The 25,812-nt window shown below is 38.8% G+C and overlaps 1 protein-coding gene across 5 annotated transcripts in view; it reads right to left on the bottom strand.

Annotated features, from left to right (window-relative positions):
- Positions 1 to 5,516: 5,516 nt before the first annotated feature.
- The window catches only part of KYNU (kynureninase), a 59,693-nt gene continuing 39,397 nt past the window's right edge, over positions 5,517 to 25,812 (bottom strand). For all 5 annotated transcript variants that reach the window (XM_052793080.1, XM_052793083.1, XM_052793084.1 and 2 more), the window contains 4 exons: positions 12,546 to 12,598; positions 10,949 to 11,034; positions 7,372 to 7,602; positions 5,517 to 5,842 (listed from right to left, as the gene is read on the bottom strand). In XM_052793080.1, the coding sequence (XP_052649040.1) occupies positions 5,690 to 5,842; positions 7,372 to 7,602; positions 10,949 to 11,034; positions 12,546 to 12,598 (523 nt within the window). In that variant the 3' untranslated portion in view covers positions 5,517 to 5,689. The remainder of the gene's footprint in view (positions 5,843 to 7,371; positions 7,603 to 10,948; positions 11,035 to 12,545; positions 12,599 to 25,812) is intronic.

The following is a 25,812-nucleotide window of genomic DNA, read 5'->3' as shown; positions in this document are numbered from 1 at the left end:
CTGTTCTGTCTAAGAAGGTAAGAATTGGCAGAATCTGTTGCTTCTTGACCACAATGGTTTAAATTAGATATCATCACACACGAGAGCATCTGAGCATTTTGCATAAACTTTCAGCTAAAACTGCTTCTATGTCCTATCTGAGGGATGAATATTTCTGAACATTTCCTTTCACCCCCCAGGTGGAAATGAAAATAAAACACTCATTAAAAAGAAACACAGTGTCAGTATGCTTGACATACCTCACTGCTAAAATAGAATATGTATTGCAGGCATGTTTCTGTTGAGATTCATTAATGACATTTTAATAGCTTCCAGTTCTTAATATCTTGTGCTCAAGTATCAATGTGAACTTTGCAGACGCCCGGTCCCAATTACCCTTGCAACAACGACCCCACACCATGCTTTCTCCCAGACGGTAAACTGAGGCACCGGGAAACTTTGCAAAGTAGCGAAGTTGCAAGTTGGACCCACGAGGTTCAATTCGTACTCCACTACCACAAACATATACTAACACCTATCCTACTCCAGACAGTCTTTCCAGTAGCAGAGAACTTGCTCCGTGTTGCAACAGGTGAGACCACGAGCTATGCTGCAATCTGTATGGGTATCTACACAATCTATACTGTGCAGGGCAAGTGGCATCCCAGAAGGCATAATTCCTTTCAAGCTGCAGTGGTATCTCTAGTGCTCAGGTGCTTTCTTTCATTCAGAACATGCTTTGTTGCAAAGAAAGAATTGGAAAAGTTTTCAAATACATTTTCCTATTTATACCTGGCACTGTGATGATAAGACTGCCATTTGTTTTAATTTCAAATGAAAGGTTTTCAGTGCTGCTTGCCCCCATGCTTATTTCAGAAGCCTGTATAAATCTTGCCCCACATGGGAGTCATTTTGAACGTATTAAATAATGATTTTTCTGTGTCTCTCCCACTTTGATGTAGCCTCCTAGGAGGAAGAACTATCCTGGATATACAGCTTGGTCATGTTTTAACAATTTGACGATCTCTTCAAAATCCTTCAATAAAATGTAAGTTTAAAAAAAAGAACTTCTGCACTTAGCTCAGTTGATAAGAGGCCCTGTCCTCCACAAATTATAATGTAGCAACTTTTTGAACATATACTTTAAATTCACAATTCGTTTCTTATTTTTAAAGCTATTTTTTATCACTTGATTAATTGCTTAAAACTGTACACAAAGATAAAGGGAACTTTGAAATTCATACCTTGGAGTATTAACATGTACTCAGGACTAGATGTAAATGTCAGACAGAAAAAAGATCTAATGAACTCTTTATTGGTGAAATACAGTATTGCAGCTGCCTGGAATTTTAAATGGCTTGTAGCTAGCTCCAAAGCAAAATAACTACAGAATTTTACTTACAGCATGGACTCTCATTCAGCATTTCTAATGTCTTCTTCCAGGGTAGATGGAAGCCATTTGTTTTGCTAGAAGTTGCAGCTACTTCATTTTGTTGAAGTTTAGTGAATCCTTTTAATGTTAACAAAATGTCCAGAAAAAAAAAACAAAAAGGAAAAAAAGTGCAACCACAGAAGTATTTTTCTGTCTAGAAAATTATACGACTATAAGTTTTCCTTTTCCCTGGTGTCTTCTCTGCCATAATAATGGCTTCAGGATTTAAATCCTTTGCTGCTATTGTGACTTCAAAGCCTTAAAACTGCAATTGAATGAAGTAGTTCATCTGTCATTATTCAAATATGAAGCAATTATGATGAAATAAAGATAGAATTCCATTGAGAAATACCCCAATCAATTCTCACTTATATTTAACTAGAAACATAAAATGATGCTTAGAAGAGTAAGTTTAGGTAATAAAAACTTGGAATATAAAAAGTATGAATTACTGATCTATAACTTATTCATTTCTGAATCAGCTTTCTAAATATATTTCACAAATATTGACAAAAGTTTAAGCTTACAATGCAAAACTGTCTCTCAGATGGTCGTAGAGAGTGCCTAGCTTTTTAGAAACCTACGTTCATCAGTTTGGGTGCCTAGAGGTTCAGATGGGAACCTGCTGAGATTTTTAAGGGTCTCCGAGCAGGTCAGCTCCCTCTGAAACGCGTTAGATCATGACATGTTAATTGCATCTGGAACAAGTGGGGTTTATAAGTGGGTATATGAAATAACACACCTATCTCGGCCATGTCTTCATTATATTGCTGTCACTGCCTTGATGTTTACATGTGCTGTAAGGTCTTTCTGCAGATTTAGCCCTAGATGCTTATTTTGACGTTTGTGAACGCAACCAAGGCCCATTCCTATCCCTGGGGCTAGAATTTCACAGGGAATTCCCACTTGTACCCAGTTGTATTTGGGAACATGACCCTAATATAATGTAACATAGGTTAAAAAGTTAATAATCTTATTATCTTCCATCCTGTCTTTCTCCTTTCATCTTTCTTGCTTAATCTACCCTTGTATAACAACTCTGCTGATAAAATGAAAGCGAGGTGGATTCTGCAGTAGTCAAACCAAAGTCTCACAATGTTTTGTATCTTAAGCTCTTCAGATGGGTCATGTCCTTCCCATTCTCAGTCATGCGGTGAGCTCAGATGAGAAAATAACTGTATGTCATACTTTTTTCTTCACTCATAGTACACTGTTCTTTTGGAAAACAAACCCATCCTTTTCTGCTTATGAAAGAGGACTTTGCCTTCTCCTTAGCCTTCCCATGGCAAAACAGGGTAAAAAAATGCACAAATGGATCTTACAGTATTTTTCCCTCACGTTTTCAAGAGTTGCAGTGAGTTTAAGAGATCTGTACAGTACTAAATAATGTTGTGCTGAGAAAGATCACATACAAGCAGGGATCTACATATTCATGTTTACCTTTCTTCATTTTGTAGGCATTTTACCATGCTACCACCTGGGTATCGATTTTCTGTCATCTGCAGACACCCATGTCTTGCAGTTTAATTTGAAAAATGTAATTTCTTCAGACAATCCAGGAACTAAATGTTATCACAATTAGAAAGCAATAGTACTTAATACTGAATTTTAAATCAGAGATGGAACTAGCAAGAAGCATTTGGGGTATATACAACTAATTATTTCACACACAATTATTCCTGATATTACTCTAACTGTGATAACTTAGAGCATTTGAAAAAGCAGATCATAATATTCTTTTTTTTTTTTTGCACAGAAGCTCTTTCACTTGATATTCTCTCTCTAAATAATATGTAAAATACTGACACCTAATGTTAACTTTCAGTATTATTCATTTTGCAAAACTTTTACTACAGATAGGGAAAGACCATGTGAAACCGGTTCTTACATGGCAAATTTGTTTCAGTAAAATGCAATATAGCCTTCCCTCACTTTTTGGAAATGGTTTTCTGAATTTATATATATGCCCATAAAAGCAAGGAGCTTTCATGTTTATCCTCACAGCTCATAGGTTAAAAAAGAGAAGGTAATTCAGAAAAATTGAAATAAGTGAGTTTTGACACACAAAATTTAATCAAATCCATCAAATGGAACACAAATGCTTATTTAGAAAGTCAATATTTGTACCTGCAGCCTGAAATGTTACTAAAAGACAAAATACTATTAGGCTTTTATTAATAATGTTATCTTTCAAAACCTGTACTGTATAGATTCAGTAAGTACTTTACCTACCCTATTTGGTTCACTTTCCTCAATCAGAGACACAAGGAATTGCTTTCATAGTTTGTGAATTTAACGCAGATGCCAAACTGCGGCCTCAAAATTCACCATTTATCTCCCTGCAACTTCCAAGAAAGACAGCTGGTCCAAACCTGATGTCTAGGTGCTATTTCGAACAAGATTTTGAGGTTCTTTTCCTGGGTTTGTCACACAACCAAGGTTCAGCTGATATCAAAATATGGTATTTTATAGTATGACCTAGTGTCATATCTGGATTTATATTAAGCTTGTCTAACTTTATAGGGAAGACATAAGTGACTGTTAGCCAGAGCTGTACAGCAGCACAAGTGCTTCAAAGGCACTGGCAGTGAATTAAAACCTTTTTCAACACTGTCGACCGTCACAGTTTTATATTCAGTGCTTTTTTCATCAGCAGTCACTTTATGGAAAACGGTCCTTCTCGGATCGTGTCACTTGACAGATGAAAGTAGCTGTGCTGCAGATGCAAGTATAAAAATAAAACCGCAGCCACTGAACTACAGATACCTGGTCTGCAATACAATGATACAGCCTCAGTGGAATTAAGGAGCGATGACGTCAACGTAATCAAAACCTCTCGAGTGAGCCAGAGCTTTCCAACAGATTAAGAATCCTGTGCTCTTCTTTATAACAATATTCTAGTTTAAGAAGCTGTTCTTACTCTTCACTGGTGCTAAAAATACCAACAAATGCTTTATCTGCAGTTCTTTCAGCTTTCCCCTACACATTACAACCAACGAAACAGGTATTACTGCAGCAAGGATTTTAAAAACTACCCATCTTTGGGGAATTTTAGAGCACAGGTAGACACTGTGAAGGTCCTTGGGTTTCCCTGTGCAGCAGGAGATGCTCAGAGTGTGAAAATTTTAACCAGCAAAAATGCCTTTGAGCCAAAATGGAGTAGTCCTCACTTCTACCCCCAAATCCTTTCTCACCCTTGAAGAAGAATAAAAAGAAGCACTACCAGGAGTAATTTTCCAAGTGTTTCATACCAAAAATCAGGCACATTGATTATCATCAGAGAGAAAGTTTTAGTTGATTCTTGAAAAAGGGTACACGCTAAATAGCTCCAGACTTAGAAGTTCAGTTGCCAATTATGCCAAGGTGTTGTTTATGTCTTCGAACAACTCCAGGTAAAATGTTGGTTAAATGTAAGCAGTTTTTCTTCATTGCTCTTTAGCTGCCTAGTGCAAATCTCTGTAAAAATTTGGACCACACTAAGTTAACAATGAGATATTTTGCTGCTGCTTAAACAGTTCAGAGTTCATTTTGCCTAACCCGAAGTAAGCCTTTTTAAAACTGAAGTGCTCATACAGCCCTTTACGTTGGCTTACATGAATTTAAAATTGTTCTCAGCTTTCTCAAGCATATAATCTCCAAGATGACTACCTAGAAAGATAAAGAGTAAATGTTTTGTTTTAGCCAACTGTATCACACCAAAGAAGGTATCTGCAATGTAAATACATTCTTCAATTAAATCATTAATTAAACTAGAATTTCAAAATGTTGAGCCCTTTGAAAAATTCAGTATGCAGCACTTAACTGTTTTGAAACAACTAATTGTGCAACTTTTACTCTTCAAGTATACCATGTACTTTAAATAGAATTGATAAATTAAAAATGTAAATTGGACTGTATCTTTTAACAGTTGGTGATTTGTCTATTTTCCACTTTTTATTATGCATCATTTTTATAATAAAGAAGGGATTTTTTTTTCATTCCTGTTCTAGTTGATAGCAATTCTTCCATGCTTCTCAAAGCTAATGTAATAAAACTACATAAAATGTTTAAGAAAAGCCCCATTAAAATATACAAAGCATACTAATTCATGAAGTCAAAGTCAAAGCAGAGTGGAAATATGAGCTTTAATAGAACTATGTCTGTTGTAAATAACTATTCAAGCACAGTCATTTTTTTGCAAATTGCATGGGATATAGCTCAGTCTACTTGAAGCAAAGAATTGCTCAGCGGGATAAATGCATCTTAGTCAGAAATAGATTAAAAGATACAGCTGAGCCATCAATAAGAACCAGATAGCGCAGTATTGTTTGCTGTTTGTTTTGAAGATGTAATTGCAGATCCCAGGATTTCAATAAATCTGTGCACATCATGGAAAGAATTGTAGAGAGGAACTGGGGCAACACGAAGAGCATTTGGTTCTCGCATGTCACACTGCAAAACAGAAAGGGAACGCTTAGTAAATTCAGGTCACTTCATATTTATCTGTCAGACTACATTTTTAAACGTCATTCTTGTCTTCAAGGAAGAATGACTAGACTGACAAGGGGACACATGTAAAAACTTTGGGACCCCCAAGAAACTACTGTGAGGAGCATTATTGTGAAGAACATAGCAAGAAGAGTAGTGTGTTCCCTAAAAAAGGATGCAAGGCTCAGGATGGGCAGGACTCTAGCAGTGCCATTGAAGGGCTCCAAACCAGCTACGCATCCCCATAATTTACCTTAGCACCTATAGCAACCCATAGTTGAAGAGGCACACAGGTGACAAAAAAGCCACCACAAAACAGAAACATGCCAGTATGATAGAGTGTCTTTTACTATAGGTACAAGTAATGTCTCAGGGCTTGCAGTATTTTTCTTCCCCCTGTCTGTGAATTCAAACATTTTGCTGAATAGAATAATCTCTCATATTTGAAGCATATTACTGCATTGCGAAGACAAGCCAACAGTGTAAGGCCCCACACCCTCTTAAAAGCAGCAGTTCCTGGAATTCCCTGGCAGCACCAAAACAGCGGCATATTTAGCCTAGAAGAGTTGCCCTTTGGGGACACACAAGTCACCAGCAGAAATAAAACTCATATATCACTTATATGGCATTACGCTATCAGCCTCACCTCCCAGCACTTCTAAATCACCGAATGTATAGCCTTAAATTTAGCTTTTATTCTTTTTGAGCAGCGCTCACGGGTAACCGAGCCATTACACGGCACTGCCGTTCAGCGGCCTCTTTTTCTGAGTGCTAAAACATATCTCTAAAGAAACAACAGCTTTTTAATTCCTCCACCTCGATGCCTCACGAAGAGCAAGGGTTTGCCCATTTGCAGATCAGGAAAGGGGCTGGTGGAGGTTCAGAGCTCCTCGTCGTCGTCGGTCTGTAGGTGCGCGAGTTGTGGCGTCGAGGATGGTGAGCATCGCCTGGGTGCTGCCGACTGCCGGCACCCTGGGGTGGCTCAGACCTCCTCTTTCTGCTCTCTGGCCTCACGCCTGGACCCGGACAAGCACCCTAAATAGGAGAAGCCTTGTGCAGGCAGTACGTTGCACTGGACAGCTCTGACATATTCATATTTTTGTTTTTCCAGTGAGTTGGGTTTTTCCTTTTTTTTTTTTTTTCCCTATCTTTCCTGTTCAGACCATCAGCTTCAGATCCATAATGTCTCCCACCGTAATGCACCCATAAAGCAGCTCTAACCTCAGTAGTGACTCCCGGGTGCTAGTCACAGAACTACCAGAAATAAATCGAGAAAGGACAATATACAGACTAACAAATAACTTATAAAATAACTCCACTTATTTGATTATTTACACAAGCAAAGATTGAAGATGCTATGTAAACAACTTTCATCATTCCCATTCTTTTTTGGCCTTATATGAGAAAATATTTGAATAAAAGCAAAATTATTACTTTGTTATGGTATAGGTTCACAAAAGAGAGCATAAGAAGATGAAGTTTGATTTACTCACAGCTACTCCTCTCTTCTCCAGCTCTTTAAACACAGATTTGATTGGAAGGGAAAAAGATAGCGTGAGTTGGCATCCTCTCTCCTCAATCTGAGATGGCGTGATTATTTTTACAAAGGGCTTCTCTGGATTTGTTTTATCCTCATTGTAATAATTTTTTATCAGGTATTCCAAGTAACCGGTGAGTAGAATGGATTTCCTTCTCAGTGCTTTCATTGTAGTTTGACCAAAAACCTATAATAATTTTAAATCATTAGAATGATAATGCATTGCTATAGAAAATAAAAAGGAAGTAAAGACGACTAAAAGGGTAGCAGATTTCTCTACACATTATCACTGGAATCAAGTGGTAATCTCACATAGACATTACACATAAACATGGCAGGATTGGGCTTTTGAAAACACAGGATAATGTTATTACTTTAGATAATGAAAGACATTTCTGTCTACTGTTAAAAAGTTTTACACACATCCATATCGGCATAAATGAACTTGCACACAAAAACAGTTTGCTAAGAGAGCATTCATTTGCATATCTGAAGAGGATCCATAAATTCTCTATACATGCAACAGGGCTGCACGAAACTCAAAATCACATACAAGTTTTTCCTTGTATGTACCTCAAGCAACAAAATCCAAGGGTCAAGACTGAAACGTCATGACTGATCTACAAATTCTTGGCTTTGAAAACACAAAATTTATACTAACAACTTATTGACTTTACTGCTTTAAGTCCTGCACAGGCTTCATCTCTGCTAGTCCGCATGAAGAAAAAATATTCACTTGATTCTGGTTTAATAGCTCTATGCTCTTACACAGCTACAAGGACTGGTGAGTCGCAAAACTCAAAACATCATGAGACATGCAAAAGTGATTGCTTAAAAATGGCAGTGCTACTTTGCTGCACAAACAAGAATAGGCAATGTTGTGGCAGAAGAGTTTGGGAGCAGGAGAAGGCAAGACAGCTTCTGCTTGTGCTCTGGAAAGGCTCAGTTACAGGGAATAATGGAAATTGTGACCCCAGAAACAATTTACCCTTGCCTTCCTCAAACCATCCCTTTTCTTCTTTCCATGCAAGGAGCTTCAGGGAAAAATTACGAGATATAGACAGGCAAATACCCGATAGTCACTTCGAATCCCTTTCTGGCACATAAATGCAATATCACTGCTCATGGACGATTATGCCTCCACTGACTGCAGCTGCAAAATCAGAGGCAAGGCAGAGGTCCTGTCTGAAAATCCATGATCTTCACTCTCAAGAAATCACTGCTCCACATTGAAGTAGTAACACTTTTAAGATTACTTATATCATAACCTGGAAGAGTGTATAAACAGGTAACTGCGAAATCCCACTCAAAATACAGCAAAGTCTGGTTTCCAGCAGCACCTGGAAATCACTTGTTTGTCGAATATCCCAAGTATTACTCGGTGATGCCATCCCAACCACAAGATGCTGCACAAACCCCAAAACCCCTAGATGTGTTTTCTGTGGAACAAAATATGGCTGCTGCAGGACAGGCTTTGCATGGAGACAGCGCAGTCACAGAAATGAATGTGACAGGGACCAGAGCCGTCAGCAGTCAGCACTTGCACAGGTCAACAAAAAATCTGGAGGTGCTTCCCTCACCACAGAGGCAGGCAGAGCATCCACACGACTCTTCGGCACATTACTGGAGGTAAAATGGAGACCTGCCTCCTATTCCTCTGGGCTTTGCAGCAGTATGAGGGATGGATCTCCTTAGGCTGCATGCAAAAATCTGTTTGCTCAGGCTTTGTGCAAGGAATATTTGGCCTCCCGGGTGAAATTTTTTGAAAAAGATCTTTTAAATGTGGCTGTAGAGCGCTCCCCTTTTTTCCATAAAAGGGAGCAGCTACTGCCATAACAGTCACTTTAAGCATTATTGAGGAATAACAGCCATTAACACTTGCAGTTTTCATTGTTTCCATTGGAAACACTGCCTTCTGCTTAATGTGTCCCAGTGAAGGTGGCATGCAATTTCACTAGCCATCTCTTGCCAGACATGAAAACTACTCTGTTTCCCACTGTATTAGAGCAATTAGCACTGGGAAATCCTGGCTGTGCCAAAAGGTAATGCAGGCACAGAAAGGGGAGGCGATGGAAACTGCTCAGCCCTCATTGTTTGAGGCTCCCTGCAGCGGGCTAAATGACATCAACCCACACAAACTGGAGCACTGACAATCTGGGTCATAGCAGAATAGCTTTCAGCTTATCTCGAAGGTCACATAAAGTTTAAAAAAATATATTGGATGTCTAAGGACTAACAAAATAAATTGTCAGACAGAACAAGAAGCATTGTTGTGCCCTTTGCAGTCCTTCAGCATTGCATGTAAGCTGGAGAGCACACAACTGGCGGTTTTCTGACTTTGTTTGTTTAAGATACTGCTTTTTCAGTAAATAAAGAAGAGGGACACACCGCCTATGGACATCGCTCTTTATCCCAGCATCGGCTTTGCCGTTACACTAGCATTAGTGGAATGCTAGCAGAAATAAATTTCTCCCATTTACGCTGGTGGCAAAACCTTGTTAACCAAGGCTGGCTTGAAAAGCAGCTTAGGAAAAAATTTAATAGAGTAGCATGTATAGCGTATAGTAAGGAAATCTATGTAAAATTATCCTTTTCAGCCACCAAGACCTAGAGCCCTGCATTTCAGGGGTGAACCATCCATAAGAGAAATGCTGCCATGTCTCGGTATGAAACGCAGCGTGATAAAAGGTGTTTGGAGAAGAGCTGCGTGCCTTCAGACGGGGCTGATTTGTGCTCTCCAAGGCGGACCAGAGGGCTTTCAGCGCATGGCTCACACCTTCCCAGAAAGAAAGGGATTAGCTCTGTATGGCAGAACCGCCCTTTCCACAGCCACGGTCTCAGTGATTCGTACAGAGACAGGTCAGAGATGGGGCTCTGCTCCTTTGGCCACCAGAAAACTAATGAAGCCATGAAAGAAGAAACAGTCTGAAGCTATACCACACTCATGAATTCCCCTTTTAGGAAGTGTTCACAGACAGCTTCTGCCTTTTCTGTTTGAAATCAAAGGGACTACAGCAGATGACAGGTTCAATTTAGACTCCAGGACACCCAGTGGCCACATCCATTTTCTTTCATAAAGGAGCTCAGTCTCTTTTGCTCAGGGAAATAGAGGTACAAGCAACTCTGGATGCAAGTTTTCAGTTATGCCATTCCTTCGTAGGAACGTCTTGAACTCATCCGTTGCACTGAGGCAAGCTCTGAATATCTCTACGGGAAAAGTTGCTGTTTGTATCGAGCCCTGAACAGCCGGGACAAAGCCAGTGCCAGCGGTCAGGTTTGGAGGTGCAAACCCCATGTATACTGGGGTCCAACAGCAAAGTTTGTGGGAACAGTAAAGGGATGAGTATATTTATTAAAGGCCTTGGTCTCTTAGAGTCATTGGGGTTATTTTGTTTGGTTTTAGTCGTCATCCCCCCCTTCACTTTTCAACTATTCTGCAAATTTTTTTTAAGGGAGACAGCAATAATTCATGTAACATTAATTTAATGGTTTTATACTCTTAAATTCAAGCTCAAAGTAAAGCAATTACTTACCTCTAAACTAGCTTGCAGAGCACAGACCAGTAAAATTGGAGGATTTGATAACCGAAATCCATTAATTCCCTTACTTAGTTGTAATTCTGGAAAATGAATAACTTATATTAGTGTTTTTGATTTCTTCCTTTTAAAGGATTGGACCTTATCTTGAAGTCCGTCCTCACGCAATAAAATATTTCACTAATGTGGCCTGTAGGAATCAGTCATTAAAAGGAAATAGTAATCTATTCACAGCTAATACTTTTAACTTCGAGAGAAGCCCAATTTTATCCAGCAGAAGACCTCATTAGCAGCTTCATGGGAACTAGAGAACTGCAATTAATTTGTTTAAATGGTGTGTGTTAAAACCACCTTTACACTTGAATCTCTTTGAACACTGGCACAAACCAGAGAAATTCCGAGTCAGCAGAGGCACGCTCGTGCGGAGCCACGGTGCACGAGCAGGGAATCATGTTCCTTAACTTTATTAAACTGACGAGACACATGGGAGACCGCATATGCAGCTAAGTGTAGCTTCAGGCCATGTAGAGAAGTTGCATAGACTTTAGGCTGTGAAATTTCACAAAATCTATTTAATAAATCTATAAAGCCTCGCTGTAAGTTCTGTGTCACCGTTTATATTTCATGCTCCAGCACCAGAGCGAGAGGATGCTGCGGAGGCAATGTTTTTCATGCACAGCAGACTGGCTAATTTTATAATGATCGTTGCCCAACCTCTCCCCTATAAACTGCCCATGGAAATGAAGAAACAACGTTTTTCTTCTTCTAGCAGTATTTCAAGGCAATTTGTGTCTCCTGCTGGCTTTCCATAGTGCCACTCTCTTACATTTGGTCAGAAAACAAAGAGCAGACTGAGGCTATTAGAGAGGTGTTCTCCAGCCAAAGTCCCATCAACAGGCCCTGCCACAGAAAATTAAAAATATATTAAAACCAAAACAACCAATCAAACCAAAAAGCTCCTTTCTCCTCCTGATCCCTCGTGATATTCTCTCTGCCATACTTTAGAATGGAGCTGAACAGCCTAGCTGTCAGGTTTGGAAAGGAGTCCTCATTTCACATTGGGACAATAAATACTTAGCTATTTCAGAGCAGGTTTGGTTTTGTCTTACAACCCATCCTTCACTAGTGCAAGGAATTTGGAGATGCTGAAACATTAGTGGTATTTCATGACTTATGTCAGGTTGCCTTACCTTTATTTATATAATTTCTCATTAATTCCAGTGGAACTAATCCTAAAGTAAGATATTACCCAAGTGAATGATAGCAGATCCTTGCTCCTCAGAGACTTATGAGTTTAATTCACTGAGATAATTTGAAAGTTTCATCCATATTCTATATCTGCAGTTTGAAGGTATTTCAGCAAAATGTCTAGAAGCAGACAGTCAGACCCATATGCCCAGAGACCAAATTTATTCCCACATTTATTTTGTTAACTCCATTGCATTACATATTTGGGATGAGTTTAGTTTAATACCTTTAACATAAGTGATGGAATGCAAAGTCCTATCTTTTCTACTCAAACTACTATAAAAGTGAAGCTGGTTATACATAAATACATCAAATAAGATAAAATAGAAAGTGTAGCAATACATACTGTTTTCCATGAGGAACCGTGTTTTGAAGTCATGACCCCACCAACCGATTAGCCTAAGATTTTTTAAAGAAAGTAAATTAATAGCTATCTTGGTATAATATCTTTTAATTTAGATTTGAGAGTTAAGAAATATATAAGTAAGATTAAGAAATATATACATTTCTAACAATACATTGTATTTCTAACAATGATATAAAAATGCAATAAATTCTATAAATAGCTAGCACTAAAACCTTAATATTACTATTTGGGAATTTCTCTTTAACTACTAATGATAAAATGGACCACATCTTTCAATTAACTATTGATTTCTAACAATATCCATTTTGTCTGAATTCATTTCACAAAATGAAAAATAGAATGGAAATATTTCCACTGTTTTGTTCCAAGGCATTAAATTCAAACCTCCATAACCCCCCCCCTTAAACTTAATTTAATGAATGTTGAAAGCTAAAAGGTGTTATAAAATCCGACTTAGTTTCATCAAGAAAAGGGGTTAGAGATGGACAGCAGACAGACAAACAGAACCTCAGAAGAAGGATTGTGCAAGCATTGCCTTTTCCTTACTATGAGGCAGCCGTGTGAATTCTGAGTAAACTTTTCTTCTCCTGAACCGAACTTATTATTCAAAAAACCTTCTTTAAAATGAAAACCAAACCAGTTTAATCCAAAAATTATTTTTTTTAAGATCATCTCCAGAGAAAAAAAAAATAATTAAAGAGCAATTACTTTGAAAATAATTTATCCAAGCTTATACATTAAGTTGACAATACATTTTTAACCCATATTTGCTGGAAAATATGCTCAAGGACATAGCTATAAACAGTTTTCCAAAGCAGCTGGATGCACTGGATCACCTAGTGCCCAAGGCACCACAGATAAAGTCAATATTGCAAAATCAAGCAGTGTCTTCCCACCTCCCTTGGTTTCTCTACTTCTTAACTCAGTACATGGTAATATCAGTGACTAATAATGTCAGTACTACTTGAAATTTCCCATGTATCAATGTTATTATAATATTAGGAAGTCACTGCCGCAGACTCCTTCCTGACCTTCTAAGGTCTCCAGGACTGGATATATTGAACACCATTTCTTCCAAGGCTTTGCTCAGTTTTCTCTGTGCCAGGTAGCAGAGTTGTTAGGCTGGCAATTGGTAATAGTAATAGTAAAATTAAAAAAAAAAAAAAAATCTATAAGTAAAACTCACGGTAGGTTGGCCTTCCTGGAAGTAAACAAGGAAAAATAGTCATTGCCCCTCTCTAAAGCAGGAGCACTTCCTTGCAGTATGCTTAAAAGAGCTTAGTTCTGCAGAATTAAGACCACGTTTGAGTTAAAAACTTGTTATATGAATACCGCATAGTGTAAAATGAAGTACTTTGTATTTCTGTATAACAACATAGGTTTTATGTTTACTTCCATGAAAGGCTCTGAGCTGCATCCAAACATAGTGTATACAAAAAAAAGCATGCTTTTTTCTTTATTGCTGCATGATGTTTTTATTATTCTAAGACCCATGAAAATCAATAGTGCAATATACATTCATTTTAAATGAGATATTACATTGCCAAAATGAATATACCCCAAATAAAGTATAATGCAGCTTCTGCCCAAGTGACTCAGTTACTGATGCCTTGAATCGTAAAAGATATTCCAGCTATTTAATATGAACTGTATAATATATATAGAACATTTTACTATAAACCCTGAATACTGTATGTTTCTACAACATAGTATTAATGTCAATGGCACACACATTCCATGAATTCCAAAAGTTTTAAAGAGAAAAAAAATCCATGGGAAATACAACATTTGGACTATTAGTCTATAGCAAGGAGAAAACAATACTATGTTCTATTTGGACCACATCCTAAAGTCAAAGACACAATAAACATCAACCAGAATATTACCCAGATAGAGCCTGATGAAAAGCTCTCTGGTTGCATTTTGAATGCTCACAACTTGCTAACTCTGAAGCTGGCTTAAAACCAGATCTCTGCTGCAGCACCACATTTGCAACTTGGAAACTGAAATTTCAGAACTTTTCCAAAATGACAGAATGAAGGATTTTTTAAAGACAGTTTTAGCTGTCTTACCCTTTCCTACCATAACTTTGACAATTTGCTTTTTCTTTCTTTCCCCCCCCCCCCCCCCCTCATTTTTGGCTGTTCTAGAACTTCAGAGGTGTCACTACAGGATATGCACTTTGAGGCAGCTCTGGTCCTACACTCTCATTGATCTAATGGTCCATATGGATGTCACATTATTTGACATTTAAGTTGACAGGCTTCAAAGTGTGGAAATTAACAAAATCTTTACAAATTAACAATTTGCTGTTTACAATTTTCTGTGAAAATTTTGAAATGAAGGTTGCCACTGCTATGCCAAATTTCAACCTGTTATGATGGGAAATAGCTAAGGTGTTAAACCCCAAACATAAGGCTTTATAAATGCTCGCTAAAAATAATAGGCAATAAAACTGCACATTAAGATACTGCAGTAAAATTTCTTATTAAGGAGTTGTTGCTCTGCATGCAAAATGAGTATTTTGAAATGCAGTCACCATTTTGACTATTCCTGCTTCAAAAACAAAGGCACCAAGATCTAAATTGATTTTGAATTCCAAACCATAATCTTTGCAAAGTGCATAATGTGGAAGACTCTGAAAAGCCTTATATGATGTGCTTGTGTTTAAAAACACCTTAAACTTGTTTGTAACAGGACTTTAGAGTTACATCCTTTTCACTGCAGATAAAATCCATGCTGCCAGTCCCAGGTACCCGCAGCCTCCCAAGGCTGCTCTATGGCTAACATCTCTCCCTGCAGTAGCAAAAGTGTACGTGAAACCCATTGCAATCATGACAAAAAGGACAGTAAATTAGCACTGAATCAGCTGTGGGTTTTCCTGTGAGGTGTGCGTGTTCTTACAAACCCCATTCTATAAGAAAATCACTTTTTAAATAGATAACACGTTGTTCTATTTTATGCCTCAAATAAAACCCGTGTCCTCGTGGTTTGGTAATGCTGAGACTTTCCCAGGGAATTCTGCAGCTTTCCAGTCTATGCAGAGAACTAGTTTTTTAGGGTGCCACATAAAATTTAAAGCAAACTGTTACTAGCTCAATTTCATGAAACAAGTAGGCATATAATGAAATAATGCTGAAAGGTATTCAGATTCCTTATTTTTACCCCAAAATGTTCTCTTATTTTACAAATCAATGAACAAAGATTTGCTGGGTTGGAAAATGACTCCAGAAAGGAACAGTATCCTCTCATTTAGTCATACTCTCTTTAAGTGCATTTACACCAGGGAACAATCCCTTCAGTAAGTATTTTTATTTAGCTCATTTTCCTCCTTCATATCTGTCTGCATTAGACTGAAGCGCTGGTTGTTCATAACTTGAGTCATCTCGTTTGTAGTTGCATTAATGATGCAAGAGTGGGGGATATAATGATCATGATGTACGTGCAGTGTAAACATCAAAGAAGATCCAGTTAAAGAACACAGAAAAAATACAAAAAAATTCCTTTGACCTTTGCTTCGAAGTTACAGATGATCATGCTACTCATTTATAATTTACAGCCTGAAGCAACACGGGTCTCATTTCCCTTCTTGCCAAGAAAAAAAAAAAGAAACTCTTGAGTAGTGATACAGAAAACAGGGAAATGCTATTAATGTGGCCCAACTTTTACAATCCAGAGCAATGCACTGGAAGTATCCTGTCATTATATTGTGTGAGAAATAATTTCATGTCCGTGAGAAAGCATGTTGAAAAGCTACAACAGCAATGCAGTGCGAAATTAGTAATACTTTATAGTACACTAGCCAGCTTCACTGGGCATGGAACAGTTTGTCTTCTCTCTGTTATCGGGTCACAACGCTATCTAGAAATTTAATATTCATTACTTAGATTATATCTATATTAGGAGCATATACCAGCAAAGCATGTTATGTTTATGGAACCATGGATTAAGCTAAATCATAGGCAATTTTGGGGCAGCCTCTGTCCGCAGCGCAGCTGATGTAGCTGCTGGGTGGCAGCTGAGCTCTTCATTGAGACATCGCTTTATTTTTGCAAAAACTTCCAGGTGTTGGCAAGATTTGTTTGAGTTTTCATGCCGCTGTTCTAGCTATGAGTAAGAATCAGCTTTGAGGAGTTAATGAGACCTCTCCCTGCTCCCAGATTTTGTTACACGGAACTGAGGCAGATATCGTGCTATGTCTGCAAAGGCAGCTTTGTGCACGAAAAGGAATGAAAGGGCCAACAGTAATCGTTAAGCTCAGGTTTTTGCAGTCCTATATGTCCATGACACAACTGGCTGGTTGAAGAGCACATCCATTCCCTGTGCTTATGGCCCATGAGACCCTTAAGACCTATAACAGACGACCAAGAGGCACAGCGCAGTGTGTCACAAGTTTAGAGAACAGAGGTTAACTACGTCACCAATATCACTCTATTAGCAGAAAATGTGTTAAATAAACAACCCATGGGGTCTTAGGAATTAGAGTACAAAAGAATACAGAAAGCCTGGAGGCTGGAGCCAGCCTGAAGCTAGGAACAAACTACATCTGACCTCGGTCACGGCCATTCGACCATGTTTGATCAGCATCCTGCTGCCTGGGAGAACGTGGTGGTACCACACCACTGGTGCCACTTCCAAAGTCCAGCTCTGCCCAGCTTTCATGTTTCAAAAGGCAGGTTAAAAAATAAAAAAAAAAAAAAACAAACCAAAAAACAATTATACAGTCAGCTCCCAAAGACCAAAAATATTCCTTAACGTGCTTTACATCTGTATATGAATCTCCAGCTCAAGTGAAAGTTTAATTCCAGATCTCGAGGTGCTTTCCTCCAGTGTCCTGGGCTCCACGTAGCACAATACGGATAGAAAAATTAGCCAGGACTCAGGTCCTGAGCAGGAGCATCTCCTAATTTTGCTGCACTCAGAGGGCAATCCCAGAAGCCAAACTCATATAAACAGTTGTATCACTCCCTCAAAGCCACCTTACTCTCACCCAGATTTACAAACAGCTCTCCACAAACTCTGAGCATGGACCTGATCGCCAGGCTCAACAGCTGGGGCACAGTCTTTGCATTCTACTCTGCATTAATTTTATTGTAGTTTCTCTAATTGCAATTTTTTATATGTTTTAATTTCTTTTTTATTGCATTAATTTTATTGCAAGCACATGAGCATGATTATGCTGCTTTAGTTTCAATGCCAAAATTCAGAATAAATAGCAAGAATGACACACACACACACATACACCGCCCACCCCCCACCAAGAAAACAGACAAAACTGCTCATTGCTTTACACAGCATATTTTTGGCTCACTGACTAGAGTTTGAGAAGGAGTTTCAATTTTCTTTGCTATCACAGACTTGTCTGATCATGGATGAGTCATTTAGTCTTTCCATGCCTAGAGCCCTCATCTCTAGAAATGCTGCTTAGTACTGCCCTAACTCTCCGGTGAGTGGTGAGAATATATTTCTTAAAATGTTTTCACATCCTTAGTAATGAGGACCATGTGAGAATGGAGAAAAAGATTTCCTTGGAGTATCTTATACTGGATTTTTTGAAATACAGATAAGGAAAGGGGATTTGGAGGTAATGGCTGATGCCACTGATTTTTTTTTCCCCTCCTCTCAGCCTTTCCCCAAATTATCCTTCTCAGGCTCAAAAGTTGTTTCCAGCATTAGGTTTCTGTTGAGTTCAGAATTTAGTGTTTTTCTTGATCCATGTCATCTAACTGGCACTTATGTCAAGGAAAAAAAAATAATTTAAAAAAAATCAATATTTATATTGCTTAATTCCACACGTCTGTGCTGAAACAAAACTGAACCCCAAGTGGATGGACAATGTTATTCCACTGCAACGCCATCCGCTCTATACTGGGCACCACAGCAAGGTCCTGCTCTGACCCAGGGCTCCCCTGCTGACAGCTCACTGGAAGGAAGAAAAATATTTCAAACCATATTTAGTGTGGTCATGAGGAGTCTGTTGAATCAAAACAAAGAGTAAAATCGAAGAGTGACTCCCAGTTTCATCACTGAAATGCAGAATTCAAAGATTTTAACCCTCCTGTGTAGGTGAAATTCTTCATATACTGTGACGCTGTCAGTTATGGACTGTAATTCATAGTGTGTATATATATATATATATATGGGCCAGGATTTGCATGGGGGATTAAAGGAGTTAGCAGCTAGCCACTGTTAGACTTTAGCAATATTTGGAAACCTAACTCTCACTGTCTCCTTCAGAAAACCTTGCCAAGATTGCCAGAAGCTATATTTAAAGCTTTTTTTTTTTTTCTTCCCTCGTATCTATTTAGATATCCTTTATCTCAAATAGTAAGATTGGACTTCTTTCATTATTCTCTTCTGTGCAATGTCTGTTGCTAATTTTAAGTAGGATCTGTTGTTAGAATTTGAAAAGCTTTTGAAGCCCAGGTAATTATTAGCCTCAGACTTCTGTAGTTTTGGACTTGCACATAGTCTGATGGTTTTCTTACCCTTTTTAACTTCTTACAAATGTTTCCTAATTATTAAGCATATGTGACTTGTGAGCAATGCCATACATTATTAATGGGCCAGTCTCTTAGAACTCAGTGGAAAAAAATCAAAACTCCTTGTGAAAAGTTGCTACTGTGAAAGTAGTAACTTTTCATATTTAATATCACTGAGGCTTTACTTTGTCAAAAGACCAAAGTAATATAATTGTATTAGAGGCTAATAGCATGACATTTTTCTTCTGTTAAACAGCTTGCATTTTCAGTACCATCTAAATTGAAGACATTCTTTCTCCTCTATTTTGAGGCTTGTCTTGGTTAAAAAATAGCTAAATTCACTTTCTGCCTAGCAGCAAGTTTTAACAACAAAGAACAAAATCCTGAAAACAGTTTCATAATCTAAACAGTGGCACTTACTTAACTATGCAACTGCAGCTGGTGAAATTCAGAAATCTCTAGATTTAAGTAATCATCCCTTTTCCAAAAGTAGCTGGGCAGCTCTCAGCTCCCTGAGCTTCGCTGTTCTCTGAGGTGGGGAATTTAATGCAACTGTTGCCACAATTAGAGAGACTCTTGGGTGAAAAACCGAGGCTGTTTGGTCAATCAAGTGCAAGGTGATTTAGAGCGGATAGGTATTTGAAGATAGAGGGTACACACGCTCTTCTTGAATTGATTTTTTCCTTGTTAGTCTTTTAGACTCAACACAAGTGGGAATACACCAATTTCAACATGTCCCTCCATATTACCCCTCCAGGTCAAAACAAAAGGAGATTGAGTTCACTTTTGCAGCAGGAAACAAGTTGCTGTGATCAGGGCATGAGAAAGAGAAATGGCTGCAATGCTGCGAATCCAATCAGGGCCCCTTGGAGTCGCACAGAGCTCTCCGCCAAACCTCTAAGGCGCTTGCGATGAGGGATGATAATCTCATTCGCCATGATCAGGCAAAAGAAAGGTATGATCAAGCGGCAGACAAAATTGGAGCCTAAATTAAATCCCGGGAAAAGATCTCTCAAAAAACAACCCCTCTAAGGCTAATGAAGTTGAATTAAAAACTGTTAAATCAGCTTACGAACAACTATTACCACAAAGTGCTCATATATCACTTCCACTAGCCAAATATCAGATATATGAAAAGAGGGAATACAGCCAACAGTATGTTAGCACATTTAGTAAGGGGAAATCGAATATTCTGCCTAACACCAGAAATTAAAAATCAAGCAGGGAGCCAATTTACTCATAGAGATATTAATAAAGTTCTCAGAGATTTTTATAAAGTATTGAATAGTTCCCAATTATATTATGGTGATAAAAAAAGCATATTACATTCTTTGAGAATTCAGTAATTGTTTTCTAGGCTGTTTCAAATAGATTAAATTAAACGAGAAGCAAAAGCAACAATCCCTCCTAGAGCTACTTTTAAATGTGAATTTTGACTTAAAGGAGACTTGGACAGTTTTGATTGCCATGATGCTTTTACTGAACTATACAGTCTCCTCAATCCCTTGAATGAATCTTTGAGGGGGTGATATCTAGATGGATTTCTAAATAATGTATGATGTAGCTGACTGAACTATAATATAAAAATTTTAAGATCTGGGAAGTTGCGCTTCCTCGGGTCTTTGTTGTTTTTGACTACAGTAATCACAATATTAATGCAAGACCTTTATCATACTAGAATCCTTATTAGCTAAAATGTAAGAGTTATCACCTCTGCTCTTTGCCTGAAACAAGAAGCAATCCACGTTAGATGAGATTTTTTTTTTTTTTTTTTTTTTTTAATGTCAGTGGTTGGAACTAATTGAAATCAAAGTTCTAAGTGCCAGCAGAGTTGCCACAGAATCTAGCAGTTGTGTTACAAAACATTTACTAACACTAAGTGATATTCAAGGAGAAAAGAACTCAAATGGAGTTTATCGAGCTGAAGTCTATGACATGAAATCATTAAGGGAGAACAGAAATGGGCATCTTTCAAAGTTATTTTAAAGAGCCTCTCCCCAAAAAGTTAAAATTTCATCCATCACTAAAGAACGTGAGAGAAATGCGACTTAGGCATCTTTCTTTACAGGGCTGCAGTTGCCCTAATTTTCAGTAGCACATAAACTACTAGTATTTTGGGCCCTAAAATGTTTGACATGAGATCAAATGTTAGACACGAGGTCCAACACTGGTTTCAGGAACCCCCAAGCTCTTCCCACTGCAGAAAGATGTGAGAAGCCATCAGATAAGGACAAGCTTATTCTCGTGTCACAAACTAACCGTATCTGCAACACTGACCACCAACACACGCTGACCAAACCTCTCTGCACTTGCTTACAATGAGTTGCTAGAAAGTCAAGTCAGAAAACTGTCAATGAAAACAGAGGGATGCTGAAAAAATAGATTAGGTTAGGAAATTATTAGATTTTTGCTCAATAAACCGTACTCAGCTAAAGAAATTAATAAATTTAATAAATTTTTCACTTTGAGGAGCTGTTTTTCATGCCATGGGACAGAAAGAACCTACAAGGTTCCCAAAATAGTTGCACTGGTGTGATTAGGTCCCCAATTTGATGCTATGCCAACTGAGAAACTAGGAGAAAGAAGGGGAAGAGAAAAGGATACAGTGTCCTTCCCAGCATCTCACTGGAAACTGCTCTTTAGACACTTGCATGAGCTCTATATTGCTGTAGCTGCCCTATAGTTGCCACACAGGAGAAGGCAGCAAGAGGCAACCGCCTGCAAGCACTGCCAACAATTTCAATGACAAATGAGGAGTAGTGACTGTGATAGTAAGAATTTTCCGTCAGCAACAAACAGCTGTGAAAATAAATATTTCATAAATGGAAAGCGAGAGGAAGGATGGCTTAAAGCAAGTGGGCAAGAAGAAACAATATATGTCATGAAGGTCTCTAAGAAGCTCCTGACTTAAAGATGGGTGGAGATGGGCAAGAAGTAAAGGACAGCAGGCTGTGGACTTGCTTTGCTGGACTTACCAAGAAAGGAGGTGGCATGGGAGCAAAAGAAATTATCTAGCTTGCCCGCAACAATGGTGAAGACAAAATAGATTTTACTAAGGGAGCCCAAGGAAAAAGAAAAATACGAAGAGGTATGGCCTGGTGAGACCACCTTCTCCTGGCTGGGCACTGGAGAGATGAAGATTCAGCCAGGAAAAAGAGGGGGTACAAGGACCAGAAGCCCCATGAGCAAGTGGAAACAAATAAGCACAAGTGGTAATCCAAGAAAAAAAAAAAAAACAAAACCAAAAAAAAACCAAACCACACACAATCCCCCCGGTGCACACACGCAGAATACCAACTTTGCAAGAAATGAAGAGGCTGAATTATTTCCTTAACCTGGGCAACGACCTTCCAATTACCTTTAAAAATGCTTATGGTTTGAATCAGGTGCCAGCTGTGATATGAATCACAATATGAGCTGTATGTGTGATCCAGAGCTGCGGCTAAAGCCAGAGAGGTATTCAGCCAGGACAGGGACACGAATAGGTCTGGGACACATGCAGTGCAGGAGACCCCATCTGAACTGGTAACTGACAATTACAGGAATATACTCCAGGGGACATAAATGGAAAAAAAAAAAAAAAAAAGGTAACTGTATTAATGGCACAAAAGCATAATGGCTGTTGCTGGTACTTTCAGCTTAGAGCAATTTCGAGGCATACCATGATCTCAAAGCACATTCAGTAAGGAAAAATTAGAAACAATTCCCCACTGTGGGCTAATGAACTAATAGAAAAGCATGAGCAAATCTCATTTTTAGAGGACATGTGTAGACTACAGCCTTAATTGAGAATCTTAGGAGGAAAGCTTCATAGAAAGTACCAAAAGTGGGAATCTGAAGTAGAAAAAGTGAAAAATGATCAAATACTGAAAGTGAGTCAACATCTAGTAGGAAATCCCAAATGCAAAACGACATTAACTCCAGCACATTTCTGCATGGAGGTAAGCAAGCGCTTAGTGGAAACAGAAGAAGATTTACTTGACGGGTTTTGTTGAAAATAAACTTTTTTGGCCCTAAGAAAGAAAGGTTCTGTGAAGTGGATATAGAAACATACAGATTAAGAGATAAGCATAAGAGGGGAGATTATGTGACTTATTAAAAAGGTAGGCAAAGAACATTTTATTTCCATTTTGTTAGAGGTGTGTGACACCAGCTCGAGTGTTGCGTATCTAGAAGTTCATTCAGGAGGAAGGAAACAAACTCACTGCCTTCTCTTATTGGGAAAAATCAAGACACAGCAAAGTGCTTTCGAAACTACCTGTCTCAAAGTGGAGAACTGAGGCACAAAGAGCAGGCAGCTAACAACACATGTCTTTTGAAGTGGGGGGGGGGGGGGGGGGGGGGAAATCACAGCAACCATACAGACTCCGAGGAGAGCCCCAGGATCTTTTCCTTGCTAGTTAACAGGGATGCAAGAGTTACCCCCAGGCTACATTCACCTTTCCATCAGGCTAAGCCTGTTGGGTTCCTTTCATGTGTTCAAGCAGTTGCGTCTTACACCATCTGATGAGAAAAGCTAGAGGCGGCAGATGGGAAACTGCATCCGCAAAGAACACAGCAACCTCCCTCTCATTTCCAAGGCTGGGAGTGGGAAAAGGCCATGACGGAGCAGACTAAGTGGTGTATGTCCCATCGGTGTGGTCCACAAGGAGACATGCATGAGAAATTTGAATCTGCTCAGATCTAACATGTAGAATCACGAGTTTAGTGAGTGACTGCTGAAGAATGAAAAACATTAAAGACCTATTACAAGAATTTGACCAGCCTTGACCTTAAAATAAAAATTATTAAAAAAAAAAAAGGCTGTGACAAGCATCATGCTTTAAGTGACATTTCTTCGTATTGCTGGTGGAGTTTTGGACAAAAGAAAGAGCAAGTTGTCAGGCAAAGATTTAAATATACAAAAAGTCCCCAAATCTGTCCCCAAGATATCTGCAGCCAAACACATCTATGCTATAACTACTATTTTGGAGAAAATATGACTCATGGAAGCTAAGTGCTTTTCTTTACTTGTTTATCTCCACTTATCCCCGCATTTTGATGCCTTGATAACAGGCATGAAAAACAGGAATCAGTCCAGCACCAGGCTTTTTAAAAAGACTACTTCATATATTTGAGAAATTTTACAGGAACCATGTCTCTATTTTTCTACATGCTCCATTTTAAGGTTTGAGTTTTCAGAACTGAGAGTGTCCAGGTAGCATGGGAGTACACACAGGGAATGAAAAACAGCACACTACTTTCACACTCACTCCAACTATCCTATAGGTGACGCAGACTTGATATATATTTACTCCTACATAGTCCCGTGAGTTTACAAGGAGGCATACAGCTCCTCTCTCAAACACCTTAAAATCTAACCAGGGCAAAGATGACAAAACATAGGGGAAGACCTTCAGGGAGGAAAGAATGAGAAGATTATTTATAATGAGAAAAGCAGCAAGATTGTTTAAAGATACAGCTTAATTACAAGGGAGGATTTGAAGGAAGATAGAGAGAAAAAGCTTGACAGAGAACAAGGAGACAATCATGGGAGTCACATAAAAGGATGTACAGAGCTGAAGAAATAAGAATAGGAATAGATGATGTGAGTGCACATTAACCTCTCTCTTTTTTTCTCCCAGACACTCACTCCAAAGTTAAAAAATGCTCTTGGATATTTGCCATTCAGTTGGTGAATCTGAGAACACACCCCTGCAGGCCCATCATGGCTCTAGATTGGCCTAATAAATCACTTGTCCCAAGACAATGCAATTAAGCCTAATTAGCCAATGCCTTTATTCCTAAACAGTCTCTTCCCAAGGGAGCCTTTAACTTTTGGTTTCTAAATTAGCTCAAGGAGCTAAATTGCTCTCATCTCCTTGGCAAAGGAATAGTTCATTTCTACCTTAGTACAGGATACTTTATGCACCCGGGGGACACGTGTTGCTCTCCACAAATAGTTTATCCATACATTAGTCCACAATTTGAGTCCACTAGGACTAGTGAAAAACCCTTCTGGAAATCATGTACACTTCCATCCATGACCACTGACTTTCCACCTTGCTGCCATCGGCGCAGCTCCCTGGCAGTCTCTACTACATTGCTTCTCCAAATTGTCTCCTTGGCCAGGCCAGGGTGCTCTGTTCTGCTAAAACTTTCAGTAGTGCTGAGATACTCAGAGCTCAGAGACTCCAAGGGTCAGTGAGAACCAGACCACCTTAGCCTATTATTCCAAGAAGTATTTTAAACAAGAGCAGCTTTAGTTCGTTCCGATACAATACATATAAAACAACCTTCCCAACCTTTTTGTGACCGTCCTTTGCTCCCAACTCACATTGCTCCAAAACTACGTTATTTTCAGCAGTTTCACAGAAGGTTCAGCTATTTAGTTTGGGGATTATGTGGCTCTAATTCAAACAGGAGCAATGTGGTATCTCCTCATAGATCAAGAAAATAACTAAAGAAAAACTCAGCTGGAGCTACCAACACTGGAAAGGGTTGAGCAACTTTTTGCAAAACAAAGTTACTGGGCAGAGAGGGTCTGCACGGCAGCAGGGTGGGGACCCAGAGCACCTGGGAAAAATGGGAAGGGGGAGATGTATGGAGCTGAATTAACGTATTTTTGTTTATGTCATGCCAGGGTAAAAGTTCACTCATCGAAATCTGTGCAGGTCTCTATAAAGAAGTAGCGGGAAGCCATTTGTACTCTGGCATTTTCATTGGAATCAAGACGCCAAAAAGGAAAGTGATCTAAGAGAAAGGGTTGATATCTCACCTCTGCC

The sequence above is a fragment of the Harpia harpyja genome, chromosome 7, assembly GCF_026419915.1.
Source record: "Harpia harpyja isolate bHarHar1 chromosome 7, bHarHar1 primary haplotype, whole genome shotgun sequence".
Classification (NCBI taxonomy): Eukaryota; Metazoa; Chordata; class Aves; order Accipitriformes; family Accipitridae; genus Harpia; species Harpia harpyja.
The sequence above is the reverse complement of the archived record's forward strand: the minus strand, read 5'-3'. Positions and strand labels throughout refer to the sequence as shown.